This window comes from Ipomoea triloba, chromosome 2 (assembly GCF_003576645.1).
Source record: "Ipomoea triloba cultivar NCNSP0323 chromosome 2, ASM357664v1".
Lineage (NCBI taxonomy): Eukaryota > Viridiplantae > Streptophyta > Magnoliopsida > Solanales > Convolvulaceae > Ipomoea > Ipomoea triloba.
In genome coordinates, this window is record NC_044917.1 from 2029996 (window position 1) to 2053210 (window position 23215).

Sequence of the window (23215 nt, forward strand, 5' to 3'; positions counted from 1 at the left end):
GGGGGGGGGGGGGGGGGGGGGGGGGGGGGGGGGGGGGGGGGGGGGGGGGGGGGGGGGGGGGGGGGGGGGGGGGGGGGGGGGGGGGGGGGGGGGGGGGGGGGGGGGGGGGGGGGGGGGGGGGGGGGGGGGGGGGGGGGGGGGGGGGGGACAGGGTGTTGGAGAAGAGAGAATATGCCTTTGATATGGCATAGAAATTTGCAGTCAGGAAAAATAATCTGAAAGAATTGATTAACAATTTACCCTCTTCTAGATTCTAGAATCTAAAGTAAAAAGCTATTCTGCAGATTCTGAAGCCAGCTTTTACAATATTGGTTGACCACCGTTCAAAATCTGTCCTCCTATTAATTCGTGGAACTCATAGCGTGAAGGATACTTTGACTGCTGCTACTGGGGCAGTGGTTCCATTTCATCATGCTGTGGTACATGAGGGAGGGGTAAGAAATTTGGTTTTAGGTTATGCACACTGTGGAATGGTTGCTGCTGCTCGTTGGATTGCGAAGCTTTCTACTCCTTGTCTTATAAATGCACTTGGCAACTATCCAGATTACAAACTGAAGGTACATTCAGCTTCTTTTGGGGCATGCAATAGTGTGATTAACCTTTTCTGCTTGAGACCATACTCATTTTTCCCTTTCTTTTCAATCTCTGCAAATTTTTTTCTTTTTCCTATGGTGGGTTGTCTGGTGGATTATAACATAATGCTATTTGTCTCCTCTATTAAGCTGTCAGATATTTCAGTGCTTAGTGAATTCTGATGTATTCAAAAAGTCATGTCATATTTACTTTAGTGATTCATAAAATCTGTTTCAATGGCTCAGATTGTGGGGCATTCCTTGGGTGGTGGCACTGCAGCTCTTCTAACTTACGTACTACGTGAACAAAAGGAACTATCAACAGCAACCTGTGTAACATTTGCTCCAGGTAGATTTCTTCAGGAACTTTATTTATTTGCTATTGATTTCTTATTTATCTATGCATATTGGCTTTGTAACTAGTTTTCCTTTGCATCAAATCAATTTACTATCAGCTCATTGATGTTGTTCATTTGGGTGGATATTTGTTGCAGCTGCTTGTATGACATGGGAATTGGCTGAATCTGGAACTGAATTCATTACTTCAGTTATAAATGGAGCTGATTTGGTTCCTACCTTTTCAGCTGCATCTGTAGATGATTTGCGTGCTGAGGTTCTGTTGTGTTTCAAAATTCTGCTGATGGTTTTCATAACTGATTTATGCATGTTTTCTAAAGGGAACACGTAATTGTAACTTTTAGGTAACAGCATCTGCTTGGTTGAATGATCTAAGGAACCAAATTGAGCGCACTAGAATTCTTAGCACTGTTTATCGATCTGCATCCGCCCTTGGTTCTCGTCTTCCATCCATTGCCAGTGCCAGAGCCAGGGTTGCTGGTGCTGGTGCTATTTTGCGTCCAGTCTCCAGCGGTACTCAGGTAAACATATTGTAGCGGCATCAGTTCCCTTGCAACTTCCTAGCCTTTTTACTGCCCATTGGTTATGAATATCTTTTATAACAAATAAGGATTGTCCCTATCGCTATTCTGCATAGTAGCAAATAATCAAAAGGTCAAAATGTTTTGGCCTTTTTTTGAGAACGAACTCATGATATATTAATCAATTTGATATTAACCCGCACACCTTATCAAAAAGAACAAAAAGTACTCTGTAGTTAACCAGCTTGGCTAGCGTGAGTGGCCGTGTACTTTCGTCCCTTAAGAGAAGTTGGGAGTTCAAACCCACTCTCGTATGGAAAAACCAATCTGGTCAGCACTTTGACCCTTAATTGGGTCGGACCGGTGCGAACGGGGATTAGTCTGAGTATAGTACGGGCTTAAAGGTGCCCTCTTACTGTTAGGACTTGCTCAGGACACATCGTGGTCTAACAAAAAACGTACTCTGTAGTTTTTTCGATGAGCTCTGTCTGATAAACACAATCCATATTCTGTTGAATGATATTTTTTTAATTTCAGGTTGTTATGAGGAGAGCCCAAAGCATGGCGCAGGCGGCATTCTCGTCGCGTCCCGCCCTACGTTTATCATGGTCATGCTATGGGCCCCGTCGACGAACAAATACTTTTAACTCTGATAAAAGAGATGACGACTCAGAATCTTCCTCAACTCCAAGAGATGCTTCTGAACCTTTTCTGGTGTCCCCTGAGGAGATCTCAACTAGCACGGGAATGGAGCTTCCTGTATCATCATCCATGGGAATGCCATGGGATTCAGAAAGTGAACATTCTTGTATATCCGGAAGTAATCTACACAATAGCTTGGATCATGATTTCGAGGTAAATGAAGATGCCATGTCTCCTCGAGAACAGCAAGACCACATGACAGAGGTTCAGATGTGGCAACAGCTAGAGCAAGAGCTGTATGATGAGGACGGAGGTGAAACAGGTAGCGCGAAGGAGATAAGGGAAGAAGAAGCAGCAGCCATTGCTGAGGTAGGCGAGAACTCGAACGAAGACTCTGTTCCAAACACGAAGGAGGTACACAGATTCTTTCCTCCGGGAAGGATTATGCACATAGTCACGCTTCTGTCTGACGAGGAGGACAGCAGTGAAAGCGAGAGTAATTCATCTGATGATGATGACATGGTGGATCATAGCGGGCCAGAAGATTCAGAAGTCGGAATCTTTCTCACCCCAAGATCATTGTATAGCAAAATAAGGCTGTCCCAGACCATGATCAGCGATCACTTCATGCCAGTTTATAGACGGCGAATAGAGAAGCTGATTAGAGTACTCGAGGACGACGAGGCCTGTAATTCCCCCCACATTAGAGAAACAGCAAAAAAAGAGATTTCTGATACGCGATACTCCACCAAAGAAGCTCTACACAAAGTGTTATAAGAACGACAGATTGCTTCGCAGCTGTAAGTTTTCGGTTGCAAATCAATATTGGATGACCTCAATTGCCTTTGTGTTGGAAACTTTAGGTGTGGTGAGGCTAACTAACATGCTGTTTCTATCTTTGACAAAATTTTAACAAACTCTAGGTTTCAGGATCTTTGTATATATACACACATAGGCTAGACTCTTGATCATTCTTTTTGTTGATTATACAATGCTGTATTCTGAGTAATTTATGTTCACTTGAACTGAACAAGGTATTCATCATCTCCAAATTAGTTGAATAAACTAGACAATTTTAAGCCAATTTTGTACTTGAAGCATTCCATGTGTTGCCATCTTCATTGCCTATGTAGGAGCTTTCTGTAATAATAATAATAATAATAATAATAATAATAAATGCAAGAGGAATCAGAAAAGAAAACAGAACATAGTTAGACAAAGTTGGTCGAATAACACAATTTAGATTACTAATTGTTACAAGCAAATGAAAGTCAATAATGTAACATGACAACTAAAAAAGCAAATGAAAGTCAATAATGTAACGTGACAATTAAAAAAGTAAAACTAAATGTAACAATGGCACTCACAATAGGCACTCACAATAGTCAAGTATTAAAGTGAAATGAGATAATTAATAGGCTGTAAATTTGTCATACGTTAACCACCTTATTGGCAAATTATTGCGTGAACCATGGCCCACATAATTGTGTGTACCATGAATGCAATATATATTTTTAATATATTAAAAGTACATAAAAAATATATTAAAAGTACATTATTTATGTATTGAATGTACATTATTTGATAATTATTTTATATATATATATAATCATGTACTTTCAAATAATGTACTTTACGTATACAAATAATATATTTTTAGTATATTAAAGATGTACTTTTTATTTATAATTCACACAAATGTGTGGATTATGGTCCATGAAATAATAAATGCACCTTATTTGGTACTCCATTTTATATTATTATACGTCAACCAAAATTTAGATCTGATAACCACAAAAATATTTTTATTACAAAAAAAAAACCAAAAAAATATATGGTCTATCAACTCTCATTAAATAATGTTTGATTGCAAGGATATAAAACATGCTTAATTCCACAAAATAATTTTATTAAAAAAAAAAGAGCAAAAAATATATGGTCTATCAACTCTCATTAAATAATGATTGTTTGAAAGGATATAAAACATGTTTAATTGCAACTTGCAAGGATATATACAAAATATTCTTAATTTCAGTTATAATCTCTTGTATGTTTCACTCTAAACCCTCAAATTCAAATTAATCAATTTTTCAACTATTGATTTTCTTCTATTTTTTTAGCATGCTGCATTGCTATTTATACTCCCGCATAATTGGACTAATCCAGTCGAGTTTCGATCGGATCCATTTAGGAAAAAATATAATACATTAATAAACATTAGAAAATAGAAACACAATTATTTGATGTTACTACTACTAAAAAGGGATGGAAAACATTATATTATATTTCCTCTGCCATATTTTACGTGTTTGGTACACTTTTCATTGGTTAAACAAACTATTAGTTTATGCAAATTATATCGTAGACCGTGGTCCACAATGCATTGTGGACCACGCATCAAAACGACGTCGTTTTGATTAATGAAAACAGATGGATGAATTCGCGCCACTCACTTTCAGTTCATATACACTGCAGTTACATTTCAACACAACTTCAGTTACATTTCAACACAACTGCAGTTACATTTCAACACAACTACAGTTACATTTTGATATAACTACAGTTTCATTCGATAATATAAAAACACAAATGTGAAACTGTTATTCAGTATCAGTTCATATACACTGCAGTTACATTTCAACACAACTACAGTTACATTCCGATATAACTACAGTTTCATTCGATAATATAAAACACAAATGTGAAACTGTTATTCAATATCAGTTCATATACACTGCAGTTACATTTCAACACAACTACAGTTACATTTCAATATAATTACAGTTTCATTCAATAATATCAAAACAAATTTAAGACAGTATCTTTTGAGATGAACTGTAGTGTCAATTACGGACTCCGTCTCCCACTTACTGAAACGATGTCGTTTTGGGACCAAGACAATAGTTTAATGCAGTACACGATATAAGAACTTATTAGTTTAATGACTTCGAAGTAATTAGTCGGCGAACCAACACAACCATACGAAAATAATAAACCTGTATAATAATATTTGTATTACCAAAAATAATAATCGAACCCCTTATAATATGTCATTCAAAGGGTATTTATACATAGGAGGTTGGCCCTAAGAAATTCTAAAAAATAGAAATAGAATTTGGGAGTTGAGGTGAGGAATGGCTCGTCTGGCACTCGAATTTTTTTGCGGTTGGAATGAAATTCGCGATAAATTCGGAGGATTAAAAGCTGACGTGGATGCTCCATCAATCATTGAGATTCCGTTTCCTATTTATTTCCTTATTTCTTCATCCTTTCTCCTTTAGCCTATGCCTTCCATTCCCTCTGCATTTACTGCATTATCTCTCATCCCTTTCTTCATGCTCATATGAATTTTATCTCTTTATCTTTTGCTCATTACTATGAGATCTACAATGAGATTTATGTAACGGAAAGGAAGAGTTTGTGTATTTAATTGAGAAATATGTGTTCCACGGACTCATTTTTTGTGCCGGACGATGCAAAGGCGGAGGAAGGCGGGCGGGGGAGGGGAAGGTAGTGATTGAAGGTTGAGTTTGCTGAGTATCCTCTGTGGAGAAGCAGAAGCAGAGATAAAATTTTCTGTGGACAGTAATAATTCGTTGGAGGTTTTTATTCTGTCTGTTTAATCTCGGCTTCTGCTGGTAATTTCTTCCGACTTTTGAGCTTTGAATCTGGTTTGATTTCTTCATTTCTGCGGATTTTTTTTTGATTGATTGATTGTTTTGGATTTGGAACAGCTATGTCGACCACGATTATTACCGATTCGGTTGTGGTGAAGGCCGCCGCTGTGGCGGCGGAGGTGCAGACCGTTGCCACAAAACTCGTGGCGGCGGCGCCGTTGGAGGCGGAGTTCGTGAAGTGCGACTGCTGCGGATTGTCGGAGGAATGCACTCAGGAGTACATAGAGACGATCCGCGAACGGTACCAGGGGAAGTGGATCTGCGGACTCTGCGCCGAGGCGGTGAAGGATGAAATTGTGCGCAGCGAGAGCGAGCGGCGGCTGATCAGCGCGGAGGAGGCCTTGGCGCGGCACCTCAACTTCTGTAAGAAGTTCCGGTCCACCACTCCGCCTCCCAATCCGGCCGTTCACTTAATCGCCGCGATGAAGCAGATTCTGAGGCGGAGCTCGGAGTCGCTCAAGGTCAGGTCTCTGCCTAGCAGTCCCACGAAGAACAACGCCGTCAATATTAACCGTAGATCGGTTTTGTCTAGGACGGAGAGTTGCATTCCGATTCTACCTCCGGTGGATCATAGCATGGATAAGGAACCAGGCTCATAAAAATAACAAAAATATATATTAAAAAAAAAACGAAAACACAAAATAATGTTATTTTTGAATTTTGAATTTTGATCTAAATGTAAACAATACTACTCTACTACTATGTAATATTTTCAATGAGTACATATTTATCAAAAATAAAAATCCAAAATATCAAAAAACGTGTTTTATTACACTTGGTGTATTCTCATATCTTATTATTTTGTGTTTAGTTCTAAGAAAATATAATCTCACGTAAAAGCAACGGCGGGAGTGGAAGACAGTAAGCAGTGTCGTAAATCTACGGCATTGTAGGCTTTGATTTAGAAAGAAAGAAATGCTGTGAATCATCTATCGCATTCAGAATAGACTCAATATGAGCACCACAAAAAAAGAATAGACTCAATAGAGCAGGGATGGAGAAAGAACGTAGTAAAGTTTAGCAAAAGCCAGAAACATGATTCTGGACAGGGTAATATGCTCTATGCCTCTATTCATCTGATTCTTGGCAGCTAGGGCCCACTTAACTAGTACAATGCTGTATGAATTATGGAGTGTTAAAAAGGAAAACCCATGCATATTGCATGAACATTTATAGGACTGTAGAGTAACCTAAATAAAACAGGTTAAATTGTTATTCCTATTTTTAAATTAAATTATATTTTAATAATCGTATAAAATTTTGAAAAAGACTTTAAATTGATTTTGTATAAACATCGCAGGATAGATGATTATTCATACTTAGCATCTGACTTATGCCTCAGAAGATCCTTTTTTAAAGAAAAAATGTCAAATAGGCCACTAACTTGTAGCTTTTGTGCAATTGGCCATTGAACTTAATAAGTGTGCAATTCAACCATCAAACAAACAAAATTTGTGCAATTGGACCATTTTTACAAAAATTTTTAATTCAATTTGAGTTAAAAATATTTCAATATTGACTCCCAACTAGTATGGTAGAAAAAAATGTCACTCTTAATACATATATGTTAGTAACATAATTGGATTTTACCAGAAAATTTTTGTAAAAATGATCCAATTGGACAAATTTTGCTTGTTTGATGGTTGAATTGCACACTTTTTAAGTTCAATAGCCCAATTGCACAAAAGCGATAGCCCAATTGCACAAAAGCGATAAGTTCAGTGGCCTATTTGACACTTTTTCCTTTTTTTTTTTAATGACTAAAAATGATAAAGGAAATTATGTAGAAGTGATCTTGTGAATATAATATTGAAATAATCAGTTGGCGCATATAATTTCAAGGAATCTACGCGATCAAAATTCTTATATCCTCAGACTGATTCTTTCCTTGAAGGCTCCAGCAGAGCATGGCATTTGGGATGAGTAAGAATATCTCATCTACTCATCCGATCCATTGGTTGGTGTGCAATGCAAAGAGCCAAACATCACCTTAATTTAATCACGGGGCCCCACCTCTCTCCATCACTTAGGGCACCTAACCTCAATCATTTCTTCTTATAAGCAACTAACAACCCAATCACGCCATCCACCTTATTTTACTATAATAATAATCAATTCATCCTCCCCTTGATTTCTTGAATCTGTTGTCTAAATGACAAAGCAATTCATCTATATTTTAAGGAAACTAGTTTTTTTGTTTGTTTGTTTGCTTGCTTGCTTAGTATTATTATAAATCAAGTACAGTATGTCAATTATGACATAATATCAAGCCACAGGGCTGTTTGTTAAGAGAAACAAGAAGCTTAATTAGTGCTCCATATCTGTGGACTGAGGAGGAAGTGGACAACTTCAATTGTGTGGAATATGGAATAAACCCTATCACTTATCATTTATAGCTAGTATCTTAAGGCGTTGACATACAGATGCAGACAAATGAGTGTGAATCATCCACACCATTTTCTCCCACCAATACTAAAGCCATTTCTTATCAGCCAGTAGCCACCACGAATGTGTTAACAACATTTTTTAAAGTAAGTGGGGACAAATAGAATAAGAAAACTAAACAAATTTGAAACTAATAATGTTCACAGTATCAACAAAAATAATAAGTTTAAAATTTTTGAGAGATGTTTGAAGACATGTAACAATATTTTGGTATACAAGGATCAGGTGAACTACTTTTCCTTTTCAATTAGAGAGTGCAAATAAATTATACGTTTTACCAACTATATAGTACGGAATAAAATATTTCCTGAACTTCACATCATTTCAATATCAATCCATTTCGATGTAGGCCTTTGAGTATACTATTATTAGACCGGCCTATACCTTAGCAAAGCAATTTTAGTCAATGACCTGCATTTCTAGAGTACTTAGTAAACACAATTGAGTTTGTGGACTTTATGCTAATATAAGCTGACCCAATAGTGATTAGTGAATATTCAGCTAAAAGGAGAAGGGGGAAGAGGCATTTCTAGAGTACTTAGTTAATTGACTAATTGCTATTTTGGCTACCCGTCTGTTTAATCAATGATAGCAGAGACTAAGAATTCGAGCATCAAATGCATAACTACCTGGGTTCAAAGATAACCACATTATATTCTGACTAATTTAAATTAAGGTGCTATTAGACTCCATTTAGGAGACTCTCCCAATATGCTTATTGTTTCACTCTATTTATATGGTTAGAACTTGAACTTTGTTTAAAGAGAATCAAGTTCTTTCCACCTAAACTAAAAGTTATTGGTTTAGCATTTTGACCCTTCCCACAAGCATGGTCATTTAACTGTCCTACACAGTCCACACCCAAGAATCTCAGGAGGTTGAGTAAAAGTTATATGTACAAATTCTGTATTCATCCTATGGCAATTTGCATGCTACAAATTCTGTTGGAAAGGATGTAGAGTAACTGTAAATAGCTTTAACCTTTTTATGAATGACAACAAGATTCCTTTCTCCAAAAACAGATCATTTACCAACCAAGGCACTGAAGGCAGTCAACTTTTGTTGTTGAGAGTGAATAGGAGCCTAAAAATCTGCACATGAAAACAGATATTCGATCATTAACCACTTGAGGAAGTCAGCTTTTGTTGATAAAAGATAGTAGTTGCCCCAAATTCTGCAAATAAAAACAGATGCCAATGGTTTTAGCCTAGATCATGGCAACTGGTAAAGTGTAGTGTAAGTACCGAACAGCAATTTCACTAGCAGAAATTGATTCCTTGTGCTAAGGGTAATTCGGCTCCATAGTTTATTGTACTGCAGGTAAAGTGACATCAAACAAGATGGTCAGCGTAATGATCTCAGAAAAGGAAAAACAAGTAGTAGGTGAGTATGTTATAGGTTGAATGATGACTCAAAAAAAAAACATGAATTGAGGCAATTTTAAAAGCAAATGCATGTCAGAGAGGTGATGAAATCCACAAAAACTACATAAAGGAAGCTCATGCAGCTACCAAGTTGAGCGTCTCATGTATTGCTTCCAGGAATCACTTCCAGCTTCACGGCCACCTCCTGTAGCCTTTTCACCACCAAAAGCACCACCAATCTCAGCTCCATTTGTTGGTATGTTTACATTAACAATACCGCAATCACTTCCAAGAGGACTGCATCAAATCTAAGCATGTAAGACATAAGGACCATAACTATTGAAAAGGGAAGCATTATAATAGCATTAAAGTCGCTTGCCTACTTGATGTGATAAGATCCATTAATAAGAATTTGACGCATGTAGTTAGAGAAATTAGGTAACTTTTTATAGACAATCATAACTAATTAATATTCTTAAAGTTTATAGAAACACTGCACTGTTAACATACAGCGTACTAACCCAATCCAATTGAATATAAGTTCAGGTTTTCTGGTGAAGATAGAGCTGCTCAAACCTTGAGGTACAGAGTTGTTTATTTCAACTGCTTCCTTAAAAGTCTACAAGAAGATTAGACCATTCAAGATACAGGTGCAAATAAATTTATCAAGTACCAATTATAACCCCAAAATTAGTATAGCCACCTGAAATTTCATGACATAAAGAACGGGAGCAAACAACTCTTCCTTCACAATATCAGCACTAGCAGATATTTCAACTATTGTTGGCTGCACAAAGTTTCCTTCAGATGGTATTACTGAACCACCTGTAAGAATCTTTCCTCCCTGAAAATATTAACATAAAAAACTTTAAGACATCCAAAGTTGAAAGGCAATTTAGTTATATGGATGCAAAAATATCAAAATTATGCAATATACAGCATACTTCAGATTTGATTTTCTGAATTCCCTTCTCAAAATTCTCCCTCGAAGCATGTGTATGCAGTGGTCCAAGTAAGGTACCCTTCTCCAAGGGATCCCCAATTTTAATTTGCTTGTATACTTCTACTAGCCTTTCAAGTACTTTCTGATATATATTCTCATGAAGAAGCTTTAATTTATGGGGACAGCAGAGAAAAAGAGTATTAGCATTGAAATTTTCTGCTTCCAACACAAAGTGTTAAGACAAGAATAATAAATTGTGCTGTACCAGTCTACGACATGTTGTACAGCGCTGACCAGCTGTTCCAACAGCAGCGAACAAAACAGAGCGAACCACAAGTTCAATTTCAGCATCATCCATGACGACTATAGCATTATTTCCACTTAGTTCAAGTAGGCATTTACCAAACCTCTTATTTACTGTTTGTTGAACTGAAAGGCCTACCTGCAGTAGGCAAACAAGTAGTAACAGGTAATACAAATGCAACTAGAGCATTACAAACATGACAAGTAGTAGTCAGTAGTCACAATTTATTAGTATTAATGTATTATATTATGATAACTTGGGAACATGGGGGAGCAAGAAATAGGCTACAATTGCAGAAGAGTTACCTTTGAGCTCCCAGTGAATGACACTAGAGGGATTCGTGTATCCATGGCTATGGCTTGACCAATGTCAGCACCACCACAAAAAGCGGTGAAAATTGCACCTGGCAAATTATTTTTCTCCAACACCCCAGCCACAATTTTTGTCATCGCTATAGTAACCAATGGTGTCGTTGGAGCACCTTTCCTGTGACCATGGTGTGAATAGACACTTCATAAAAATACTCAGATATCTACAACAGTGATAAGAATATAACAAAACTAGATTTGAGGTTGGCATTTCAATAGGTCCAGAATTGTGTTAACTTTAATCAATAATATGTGCTAAAGAGGACCTTTTATATTCTCTCTCTCAACGACGTCCTTTTTTCTTCAAAAATAAATAAATAAACTAAGAATATGAACTCACCAAACAACAGAATTACCACAGACTAGAGCAATACATGCATTCCACCCTGTACAATCATGTTTTGACAAGGTTATACAAAAATCAGACCAGAAAGTTGTAAATTTGGTAAGTAAATCGGTCAATATAACAGAATAAGAAATTATTGCATAACAATCAATTCTTAGAATATATCACGAATAATGAATTCACTAAAAGAAATGGTGTCAATGTTCGTAAGCAATAAAATGTGTGATATATCTTCAAGAAAAACTAATTTTTACCTAGAACTGCACATGGAAAGTTGAATGCTGTAATAACACCAACTACTCCGAGAGGATTCCATTTCTGTGCTCAAAGAAAAAATGAGAAACATCAAGAACAAGAAAAGGCATAATGTTCAATACTAAAATCACAGCTCCAATGCCCATTGCACCTCCAACATCATATGGTTAGGGCCTGTTGACAAAGGAAACACGATAAGTTAAACAGAACTTCTATAGAAACTCTATACTAAAACAAATCTTAGGAGACTCAGAGCTTACATTCTCCAATACCCAAAAACCAAGAAGTGTCAATAATCAAGCACCTCATTAAATGAGAATTATACTAAGCTATACCATTAAGTATTTGCCAACAATGCTTTGAAGTGCTAATTGTACTATGAATGATAGCAACTAATCATGCAACTTTAATGAGGACAAAATATTCTGGAATATTGGTGTTTTAAGGGTAAATAGATGACATTACATTTTGAATTTTTTTTACACTGTTTCATTCTCCCTTATCTTAAAAATTAACAAATTTGTGAATGGTTTAGGTAGGCAACAGATATCATATGTACAATATTGAAAAGAATAGAAAATTTTGAGCATCTAAAAAAAATACTCTGTAACTGAATATTACTAGGTAATGATGAGTGAACTCACTCACGTTCAGATGGTATGACTGATCCATTTAGTTGTCGGCTCAATCCAACAGCAAAGTCACACATATCAATTATTTCCTGCATAATTTTGCTTTCAAAGTTATATCACTTACCGATTCTAGGAAACAAAACGGCACTATAACTAAGTAGAAACCTTTTATATTCATTTGCATTAAGCATTGACCATATATTCCATATCCACAAATCCAAAAAAAACAATGACGACATACACCATGATGCAAAAGTTTGGAGCTGATCATGGGTACTACTTAGCAGGCAATATGTTAGTACAAGAGGAGACACATTACAGAACAGTTTCAAAATTGTATCAGAACAAGCCTTTGTTGCAACACCCTGAGTAGTAGACTACATACTTGAACCTCCCCAATTCCTTCAGGTAGTATTTTGCCCATCTCGAGTGAAACAAGATGGCCAAGGTGATAGACCTTAGCTCTGAGTGCATCACCAATCTGCCTAACAATCTCGCCTCTTTTTGGAGCAGGAATCTGAGATAAATAATAACTCCCAGAGGTTTAGTGAAGTCAATGTCACAATATAATTGTGTTCGTGTAATTGTATACCAGAAACATCACTCCTTCAGAACAGTGAACCATTCTGTTAATATAGGAAAATACCTGCATCCACAGCTTTGCTGCTTCATAGCAAGCCCGCATTCCCTCTTCATAGTCACGGATTGAAGCTTCAACAACCTCAGCTATTGCCTAACTTAATAAAAATACATTACACTTAAACTTTCAGAAAATCAACCAGTAGGAGATAAGCTTAAGCTACGACCAAGAGTGCATTGAGCTTAATCTTCATATTCAGTTTCTAAAATAAAATAAAATCAGCGCCGGTTCGTTGAAACAAAACGACACAGTAACACGGTCCATCAGAACATAACACATATCATATCAGGAATATCCAAACAGGGTGAAATCCGTGCAAGCTCCGTGCCTTTCCCGTGATCACAGTATTAGCATAACAAAAACATGAGAACTAAAATCGCACGAGTTGACTTTCACATGAAATGACCTGATTGTTGGCGGGATTTACAGTGTAGACGGTAGGACCACTCGCCTTCCAGACGCCATTGACATAACAGCCGAGGTTCTTAGGCCCAATTCCGACCTCCCTAAGGAACTCGTACTCTCTCTTCGCGAAACTCATCTCTGCAATTCTGCATTCAAAATTACAGGTATTACAAGCCTAAATGATACTAAAGCGAAAAATGAAATAAAATACTCTGAAGAGGAAAGCTTACATAGCTGTCAATGGCTACACAGAATGCGCACAGCTGCGCCGATGATGAAGATGATCGATAGCTCAGCTGCTCAGCACTTCACAGTGAATCCAGCAAGGCTGAAATGGAGCAGAGACGTATGAGAATAGAATTGTGAATTTGTCGATTGGGACCCAAAATGTAGTTATTAATTGAGGTAATGACTTGTTTTGTTGAGGTCTTAATGTCTTATCCACATGAACATGTACGAAATATTATTGCGGAGTATTTGTGTAATAATAATTTAATTTTTAATACAAATAGTTTAATAAAAAAGACATCTGTATAGCTAAAATTGGATACTTGTTCATTTAAAAACAAAATAATATTAGGAGTTTGTGCAAAAAAAAAAAAGTATTTATTTTTATATCTGATAGGGTATATTATTTTGGGGCTAACCGAATGTGACTAGGATACCTAGTGAAGGTGAGAGTGCTCGGAAAGCTAGTTGTGAATCCGACTATATAAGATGGGGAACTCCGATTGGAGTGGTCTACTAATAACAAACCATGAGGTAAGCATACATTCTCAAGGTCGAGAAATATACTTGCTAGACCTGAAAATGCACTCATGAGAATGAGAGACCTGGAAGTGCAGTTACGAGATCGAAAAGTACGCAAATGTGATTAGAAAATACCTTAACAATGTCAAAAAATACATTTAAGAGCTCCATAGACCAAGTGAGTTACTCTATATTACCAATAAGATAGAATGATACATGTTTTAATTACGGAATAAAATTTTTAATTGAAAGGGTAATCAAATCCAATAGTTTTGTTTTAAAAAGTTATCAATCAAATAATAAGTATGATTTTGATTTTCATTACTAGTGTGTAAATCCATGAACCAAATGCACCTTAAATTTGTCCTTTAAAAAAAAGATACAAAAAAATAATGCTTTACTAGCATATAACAAGCTCAAACCCACTCCCATCATTCATGTAAGAGTGTAAATCGGGACACCGGGTGCCACTAGACCACTAAGTCTTTTGACTCTTGATGTTATAGCCTATTAGCCTTGATAATCCTTCAATGCAAGACAAAAGGGGGGCCTTGAGGCTCCTTCGGTGTAGGCTTTCCATTTTTGTTTTTTGTTTTTTGTTTTTTTTTTTCTCCTTCGTTTTCTTATTCTCCTTTTTAATAAATAAATTTATTAATAAAATGAAGTTTCATTCATGAAAGTAAATAATAATGAAGTTTCATTCATTCATGGATTTTAAGGAGTTGTCCCCCCTTGTTAAAGAAGTAGACCATATACAACAACCAGATGAAGTATGGGCAAAAATAGTTAGGTGCCAACTGCCAAACCAAGAGAATTGTAGCTAGGAAACGACAAAGCCCACGAAATATCTCGGAACGAGGGAAGTAAATAACCAATATGTGCCTTTAACGTGGCCCAACAATCCACCAATGAAAGCGTCTCTATGCCCTTTATGCCCCCCATCTTCCCCTTTATGAATATTCACTCAGCTCTGACCTCCCAAGCTATCCACTCCACTATGTCCGGAGCTCACAGACTGGTAACTTCCATGGCTGTTCCCTCTCGTGTTTCCTCCTTACTCTTCATATTCCTCTGTTTCGTTTCGGTCACAGTTGCGGCGGTCTCATCGGAAGGTCGGGAGACTTTTATCGTCCACGTTTCGAAGTCGGAGAAGCCACACGCCTTCTCCACTCATCATCACTGGTATTCCTCCATAATCCGTGCCCTCTCTCCTCTCTCTCACCACCCATCTGAGCTCTTGTACTCGTATGGCCGCGCCGCGCACGGTTTCTCTGCCCGGCTAACGCCCTTCCAGGCGTCTCAGCTGCGGAGCTTTCCCGGCGTGATCTCTGTCCTTCCGGATACAGTCCGGCAGCTCCACACCACTCACACGCCTCAGTTTTTGGGCTTGGCGGAATCGTTTGGCCTCTGGCCGAACTCTGATTACGCCGATGATGTTATAGTGGGGGTTCTGGACACCGGAATCTGGCCGGAGAGGCCCAGCTTCTCCGACGAGGGGCTGTCACCAGTTCCTTCCGGCTGGAAGGGTAAATGCGAGGTTAGTACTGATTTTCCGGAGGGTTCATGTAATCGGAAAATCATCGGCGCGCGTGCTTTTTACAAAGGGTACGAAGCTGGTAGTGGAAGCCCGATCGATGAATCTGCAGAATCGAAATCGCCTAGAGATACGGAAGGCCATGGCACACATACTGCCTCCACGGCAGCTGGATCTATTGTTCCGAACGCGAGTCTTTTCGAATACGCGCCGGGTGAAGCCCGAGGCATGGCGATAAAGGCCAGAATAGCCGTTTACAAAATTTGTTGGAGCTCAGGCTGTTACGATTCCGATATTCTCGCTGCGATGGATCAAGCGGTTGAGGATGGTGTGCACGTGATTTCACTTTCCGTTGGAGCCTCCGGCTACGCTCCGCAGTACTACCGCGATTCCATCGCGATTGGAGCTTTTGGCGCGGCGGAGCACGGCGTCCTAGTATCCTGCTCTGCTGGAAATTCTGGTCCAGATCCATATACTGCCGTGAACATCGCGCCATGGATTCTCACGGTTGGTGCTTCCACTATTGATAGGGAATTCCCGGCTGACGTGATATTAGGAGACGACAGGATCTTCAACGGCGTGTCGTTGTACTCCGGCAAATCCCTAGGCGACAACAAACTGCCGGTAGTCTACGGTGGCGATTGCGGCAGCAGATACTGTTATTCTGGTGCATTGGACACTTCAAAAGTCACCGGGAAGATCGTGCTGTGTGATAGAGGAGGCAACGCCAGAGTCGCCAAAGGAGAAGCCGTAAAAGAAGCCGGCGGCGCCGGAATGATCCTCGCTAACTTAGCCGATTCCGGTGAAGAGCTCGTGGCCGATGCGCATCTGATCCCTACATCAATGGTCGGCCAAACGGACGGAGACAAAATCCGTGATTACGTGAGATCCGATCCATCACCAACCGCCACAATCGTATTTCGAGGAACCGTAATCAGTTCCTCGCCGTCGGCGCCGCGAGTGGCTGCATTCTCAAGCCGCGGCCCGAATATCGTTACTTCTGAAATTCTCAAACCGGATGTGATCGCGCCCGGGGTCAACATTCTAGCGGGTTGGACCGGCGCCATAGGTCCCACCGATTTGGACGTTGATACAAGAAGAGTGAACTTCAACATTATCTCCGGCACCTCCATGTCCTGTCCTCATGTGAGTGGATTAGCTGCCTTGCTTCGAAAGGCCTATCCAAACTGGACCCCAGCCGCCATCAAATCCGCACTCATGACCACAGCTTACAACGTGGACAACTCCGGGAGTAATATTACTGACCTTGCCACTGGCTCAGAATCCTCCCCGTTTGTTCACGGATCCGGGCACGTTGATCCAAACAGAGCACTGGATCCAGGTTTGGTCTACGATTTGGAAATGAGTAATTATGTGGATTTCTTATGTACCATTGGCTATGATACTTCCAAGATTTCAGTGTTTGTGAGGGAGCCCTCTGCAGTGGATTGCAGCTCTAGGAGTTTGGGCACACCCGGGGCTCTAAATTACCCATCGTTTTCAGTTGTTTTTAAGAGTCTAAACAACCAGGTAAATTACAAGAGAACGGTTAAAAATGTAGGGAAAGAAAAGGATGTTGTTTATGAGGTAAAAGTGAATGCTCCTATAGGTGTGGAGGTTAGTGTGTCACCGACCAAGCTGGTGTTTAGTGAGAATACTGATACGCTTTCGTATGAAGTGACTTTCACTAGTGTTGGATCGGAGAGTTTGAACAGCGTAAAATCAACGTTTGGGTCGATTGAGTGGGCAGATGGGGTGCACCTTGTTAGAAGCCCAATAGCTGTAGTATGGAGTTTGGGGTCGCAACCTGCAGTTTCAATGTAGGTGGAATTGGCCTGTTTCATTCCTTTTAGTGCACAATGAACTGAGGCATGTAGGTCTAGTATTGTAAGTTTCTGTGTTGGGTTGTTTATTTGGAACCACTGAATTTGGATGTTTTCATTGTTGATACTTGATATGATGCATGCTTGCTTTTAAGCTATTGCTCATGTTGTGGATGAAATTCTAATTGATGTCAGACAATTGATACAGCACAAAGAAGGGCCTTTGTCCCCTTTCTAGTTGCACTTGTAGCAAATAATGGCAAACTCAAAACTAAGCTACCATTTTGTACATACAGGGATTAATTGAAGTTGGCTTTGCCTTAGAGACTGATTGGTTACACATGATAACATTTTGCATTTCAATATATATAACTGTTATGCCCTTTGTGAAATGATGGTCTGAATTCTGCTTGCCTCCCATCTCTAATTTTACTGTCAATTCTCCAACCAAGTCTGTGCAAAAAATTGTGCAATGGTTGGGCATTTCTCGGGGGAGACGAATACCCTTCTTGGTGTCAAGTGGCTTAAAAAAAGAATACAAAAGAGCCATGGTGCAGAAGAAAACAATGATCATTGCTTTGACATGTACTGTTTACTACATTTAGAAAGTTTGAAATTCTCTTATATTTTAGTGACAGGTCACTACCTCTACCACACCACTACACATTTAGGATAATTTTTTGACCAAATGAGGTATAGCTATTCTGCACCATGGCTCTTTTAGTACCGTGATTTAGAATTATTTTTTGTTTGTCCTAAAAGTAAATTATTTAAGAGTGCATAATATTTTATATATTATTAAATAATGTACATTCAATACACAAATAATATACTTTTAATTTATTAAAAATGTATATTACACAATAATTATGCAACAAACAAATGAGGCCTAATGTATATTTTAGGGCCTCATTTGTTTGTTGTGGCTTGTACTAATAAGGTATGCCTAGCGGACTTAGTTACTTATATGCCAGTTTATTTTGGGCCATAGCTGGGTCAAAACAGAACATTGATGAAGGTTTCTTCAAGAGCAATACCTATACATACTCTTTATTTTTTACTCTGTAGATTTAATACACTTTAATCCTCTAACAAAAAAAAAATATGAGCCATAGTTTTGATTCATTTGTTTTCTCTTTCTTTAATACGGAGTAAAATTCAGATAAGTGGTGGAATTTTTACTGATAGTTCACATATTATTTTCCTTTCCTCAATTTACATACATGAGGAACATTTTTGGACCCTAAAAATAAATAATAATGACAAATAAATAAATAAGCTTAAATAACGAAATTAAAATTTTCTCAACACTCTTATTCTAAATTAGTGAATGAGATAAATTGCGAAATGTATTCTAATTGAGGTATTTTTAAAATCTTCCCACATGTAGTCATCTCACGTCATTTGTGTTTACTAACGACTAACTTCGTATCTCTATATTATTAAACATGAGTGCATAATAGTCAATTAACTTATTTTGAAGGACAAGTTGTTATTTTTATAATATTTTTGAATAAAAAAATTTAGTTACCATGACTTGAAATTAGATCTGAGGACCAAATGTAACAAGATTTTAAAAGTCGTGGGACTAAATATTACAATACTTTAAAATTCATGGGACTAAATATGAAAAATTAATAATTAGAGGTCAAATATAAAATAAATCAATAATAATGGGAGTAAAAGCAGAAAAAACTCTTTAAAAACAATTATTAATTTTAATTTTATAAATCCTACCAAATTGATTGAATAGTTGTCTAATGGTCTTGTCTTACTTATCACTTCCGACAACTCTATGAATTATTGTACATCACTGCTTTTATTTTAAACTTGTGAATGAGATAATGATAAAATATATTTCAAGTCTCATCTCTCAAATATTTTTACACTAATGAGGACACTTGCATACTTATCATTCCACCAATGAAAATTACAGATGTGTATGGAGATGTGGAAACATGAGTTTTCATGCTGCACATATCAATTCTAAATGAGTGTAACTTTTGTATGTATTATTGTGTTTATGAATTATGATTGACACGGTAATCCAAATGTACAGCTCAAATAAGGCCACGTTTGATGAAAAACTCACCTCGTACCTTATATATTATTTTATTTAATTTTTTTTTTTACTTTTAGTTTTAGTCTCATGAATGACGATTATAAAATTATTTATCAATTTAATCCTTAATTATTATATTTAATATTCTAGTATAATTTTTGGTCACTAATGACTAAATTTATATATCTATATTATTGGGCAGTTCATAATAATTTAATGACTTATCTTGTGAAGAATAAAGTTGTTATTTTTATAACATTTTTTAACTAACAAAATTAATTATCAATGACTATAAATTATGTCGGAGGACCAAATGTGATATGATTTTAAAAATCGCAAGACCAAATATAAAAAAATCACTCTGCAATAGTCAGAGGACAAATTAAATGTGAAAATAATCTAATAATTATGAGACCAAAAATTTTTTTAAAAAAAAATCTTTAAAAACAATTAATATTAATTTTGTACTCCGTAATACTTAGGATGATTTGATGAATCCGACCGAATTTTATCACTTCCGACAACTTTATGAATTATTGTACATCACCATGTATGATTGTATAACATCATTCACCTGTCCACGCCATGCACGTTGGGAGAGTATTTTCATGCTGATTTTACAGCTCTGCTCTTCGCCTATATCTTCAGCCTTAGCTTCATCATCACCTATTCATACTCATCAATGGCGTTTCCCTCTCTTTCTTCCTCCTTTCTCTTCATATTCTTCTGTCTTGTTTCAGTCCGCCTCTCTGTATCATCTGAGAATCAGGAGACCTTTATAGTCCACGTGTCAAAATTCCAAAAGCCCCACGTTTTCACCACCCATCGTGACTGGTATGATTCCATCATCACTTCCCTTTCTCCTCTCTCCCCTCACCCATCCGAGATCTTGTACACATACGGCCGCGTCGCCCGCGGGTTTTCCGCTCGCCTGACGCGCTTCCAAGCGTCTGAGCTACGGAAAGTTCCCGGCGTGATATCTGTCCTCCCGGATCACGTCCGCGGGCTCCTCACGACCCGCACGCCTCAGTTTTTGGGCTTAGCTGAATCGTCTGGGCTCTGGCCCAACTCTGATTATGCGGATGATGTTATAGTGGGGGTTTTGGACACCGGAATCTGGCCGGAGAGGCCTAGCTTCTCCGACGAGGGGCTATCTCCGGTTCCTGTTAGTTGGAAGGGGAAGTGCGAGAATAGTACGGATTTTCCGGAGAGTTTGTGTAATCGGAAAATCATCGGCGCTCGTGTTTTCTACAAAGGCTATGAAGCTGCTCGGGGAAGTCCGATAGATGAATCGGTAGAATCGAAATCGCCGAGAGATACGGAAGGCCATGGGACGCATACTGCGTCTACTGCGGCCGGGTCGATTGTTGCGAGCGCGAGTTTGTTTGAATATGCGCGTGGTGAAGCTAGAGGCATTGCGATAAAAGCCAGAATAGCTGTTTACAAGATTTGCTGGAGCTCAGGTTGTTACGATTCCGATGTTCTCGCCGCCATGGATCAAGCTGTTGAAGACGGCGTTCACATCATTTCGCTTTCTGTAGGACCTTCAGTCTACTGTCCGGACTACGATCAGGATTCATTTGCGATCGGAGCTTTTGGAGCGACGAAGCACGGCGTTCTCGTTTCCTGTGCCGTTGGAAATTCCGGATCCGGCGCAAATACCGCCGTGAATGTCGCGCCTTGGTTTCTCACGGTTGGTGCTTCCACTATTGATCGGCAATTCCCGGCTGACGTGGTATTAGGGGACGGCAGGATCTTCACTGGCGTCTCGTTATACTCCGGCGAACCGCTCGGCGAAAACAAACTGCCGGTGGTCTACGGCGGCGATGCCGGCAGCAGGTACTGTTATTCGGGAGAATTAAACGCTTCGAAAGTCACCGGAAATATTGTGTTCTGTGATCGAGGAGGCATTGCCAAAGTTGAGAAAGCAGTTGCCGTAAGAGAAGCCGGCGGCGTCGGAATGATCCTCGCTAACCTAGCTAGCTCCGGTGAAGAGCTCGTCGCCGATCCATATCTGATTCCCACGTCAAATGTCGGAGATAAGGACGGAGACGAAATCCGGAATTACATAAACTCGGATCCGTCCCCAACTGCCACGATTGTATTCCGGGGAACAGTAATCGGAACCTCGCCGTCGGCGCCGCGGGTGGCGGCTTTCTCAAGCCGCGGCCCCAATTACGTGACTCCTGAAATTCTCAAGCCGGATGTGATCGCTCCCGGCGTTAACATTCTAGCCGGCTGGACCGGCGCCATTGGCCCATCCGGCTTGAACATTGATAAAAGAACGGTAGAATTCAACATTATCTCCGGCACGTCAATGGCTTGTCCTCACGTGAGCGGCTTGGCTGCCTTGCTTCGAAAAGCCTATCCAAAATGGAGCCCCGCCGCTATCAAATCCGCGCTCATGACAACGGCTTACAATTTGGACAATTCCGGAAGCAATTTTACGGATCTTGCAACGGGCAAACAATCCACCCCGTTTGCCCATGGATCCGGGCACGTGGATCCAAACAGAGCACTAGATCCGGGTTTGGTATACGATTTGGAAGTGAGTGATTACGTGGATTTTTTATGTACCATTGGTTACGATACTCGGAGAATCGCAGCCTTCGTGAACGACTCATCTTCAGTGAATTGTAGCTCAAGGAATTTGGGCACACCCGGGTCTCTAAACTACCCATCGTTTTCAGTTGTTTTTACCAGCAAAAGTAGCGTTATAAAATACAAAAGAGTTGTTAAAAATGTAGGGAGTGAAAAAAATGTTGTTTATAAGGTTAAAGCGGACGCTCCCTTAGGTGTGCAGGTAAGTGTCTCACCAACCACGCTGAAATTTAGTGAGGAAAATGATTTGTTATCTTATGAGGTAACTTTTACTAGTACTAAATTAGGAAGTTTTAGGGAGTCATTCGGATCATTAGCTTGGGAGGATGGAGTGCACATTGTTAGAAGCCCAATAGCTGTGACTTGGAGAATGTATTCTCAACAAGTAGCTTGAATGTAAGTAAAATGGGCCTAGTCTAAATGAGTCCATGTAATAAAGCAGCTTGAATGCAAGTAAAATGGGCCTAGTCTAAACGAGTCCATGTAATAAAATAAGTCCACAACTTCATATACAAATTATTATGGTGGACAAATATATGTATAATATTAGAATAATTATTATTACTAAATCATTTAGCATAAACATTTATGGTTTCATTATGGTGGACAAATAGCTATTTTTTGACCGGAAGTTATTTTTCATTAACATAAGTTTTTCATCCTTTGTCAAAAACTGAAAACTCGAAAAATAATTTATAAAAATCATTTTTTGGGTTTCTAAACACACCCTTAGTTATTTAGAGGTTTAGTAGGATTTTTTTTATTTTTATTTTTAAATTCTTGTCTCTACCATTACGCAGGCTTGCTTACAAATAAGCTCATAAAGTAGAGAGACAAATTAATGTACCAATTAAATATCTCTTGTAATTAAGATATATATATATATATATATATATATATATATATATATATATATATATATATATATATATATATATATATATATATATATATATATATATATATATATATAA

General features: G+C 38.5%; 5 protein-coding genes across 6 annotated transcripts in view; 4 read left to right on the forward strand and 1 right to left on the reverse strand.

Moving 5' to 3' along the window:
* LOC116009943 overlaps positions 1-3176 on the forward strand; it is a 5802-nt gene extending 2626 nt beyond the window's left edge. Inside the window, exons 4-8 of the mRNA XM_031249155.1 lie at positions 285-557; positions 819-921; positions 1067-1185; positions 1274-1450; positions 1988-3176. Of these exons, the coding sequence (XP_031105015.1) occupies positions 285-557; positions 819-921; positions 1067-1185; positions 1274-1450; positions 1988-2869 (1554 nt within the window). The 3' untranslated portion in view covers positions 2870-3176. The remainder of the gene's footprint in view (positions 1-284; positions 558-818; positions 922-1066; positions 1186-1273; positions 1451-1987) is intronic.
* A 2125-nt stretch (positions 3177-5301) lies between these two features.
* Positions 5302-6541, forward strand: LOC116009945. Its single transcript, XM_031249156.1, has 2 exons — positions 5302-5730; positions 5827-6541. The coding sequence occupies exon 2, from the start codon at positions 5829-5831 to the stop codon at positions 6366-6368; it is 540 nt and encodes a 179-aa protein (XP_031105016.1). The 5' UTR covers positions 5302-5730; positions 5827-5828; the 3' UTR covers positions 6369-6541.
* A 2307-nt stretch (positions 6542-8848) lies between these two features.
* LOC116010431 (aldehyde dehydrogenase family 7 member B4-like) lies at positions 8849-13856 on the reverse strand. 2 transcript variants are annotated; one of them, XM_031249840.1, is made up of 16 exons: positions 13702-13856; positions 13473-13617; positions 13073-13159; positions 12812-12943; positions 12443-12515; positions 11946-11968; positions 11794-11857; positions 11534-11579; positions 11131-11311; positions 10787-10963; positions 10523-10687; positions 10282-10422; positions 10100-10197; positions 9726-9875; positions 9459-9528; positions 8849-9305 (listed from the first exon to the last, which is right to left on the reverse strand). In XM_031249840.1, exons 2-15 carry the CDS (start codon positions 13605-13607, stop codon positions 9474-9476), a joined length of 1527 nt encoding a protein of 508 aa, XP_031105700.1. In that variant the 5' UTR covers positions 13608-13617; positions 13702-13856; the 3' UTR covers positions 8849-9305; positions 9459-9473. The 2 variants fall into 2 exon arrangements, with proteins under 2 accessions (XP_031105700.1, XP_031105701.1); XM_031249841.1 differs by lacking the exons at positions 8849-9305; positions 9459-9528 and having other exon boundaries at positions 9732-9886; positions 10089-10197.
* A 1227-nt stretch (positions 13857-15083) lies between these two features.
* LOC116010093 (subtilisin-like protease SBT1.4) lies at positions 15084-17905 on the forward strand. Its single transcript, XM_031249356.1, has one exon. The coding sequence runs from the start codon at positions 15144-15146 to the stop codon at positions 17577-17579; it is 2436 nt and encodes an 811-aa protein (XP_031105216.1). The 5' UTR covers positions 15084-15143; the 3' UTR covers positions 17580-17905.
* Positions 17906-20257: 2352 nt separating this feature from the next.
* On the forward strand, positions 20258-22824 carry LOC116010494 (subtilisin-like protease SBT1.4). The gene has a single exon (XM_031249926.1). The coding sequence runs from the start codon at positions 20323-20325 to the stop codon at positions 22633-22635; it is 2313 nt and encodes a 770-aa protein (XP_031105786.1). The 5' UTR covers positions 20258-20322; the 3' UTR covers positions 22636-22824.
* The last annotated feature ends 391 nt before the right edge of the window (positions 22825-23215 follow it).

Excerpts from the sequence above, each read along its gene's own strand:
- LOC116009945 (XM_031249156.1), top strand. The coding sequence starts at position 5,829 with ATGTCGACCACGATTATTACCGATTCGGTTGTGGTGAAGGCCGCCGCT.
- LOC116010431 (XM_031249840.1), bottom strand. The coding sequence starts at position 13,607 with ATGAGTTTCGCGAAGAGAGAGTACGAGTTCCTTAGGGAGGTCGGAATT. Across the intron at positions 11,580-11,793 it reads CTTTCCATGTGCAGTTCTAG|GGTGGAATGCATGTATTGCT; the intron begins GTAAAAATTAGT and ends ATGATTGTACAG. Across the intron at positions 9,529-9,725 it reads TACATGAGACGCTCAACTTG|TACAATAAACTATGGAGCCG; the intron begins GTAGCTGCATGA and ends CTTTACCTGCAG.
- LOC116010093 (XM_031249356.1), top strand. The coding sequence starts at position 15,144 with ATGCCCTTTATGCCCCCCATCTTCCCCTTTATGAATATTCACTCAGCT.
- LOC116010494 (XM_031249926.1), top strand. The coding sequence starts at position 20,323 with ATGGCGTTTCCCTCTCTTTCTTCCTCCTTTCTCTTCATATTCTTCTGT.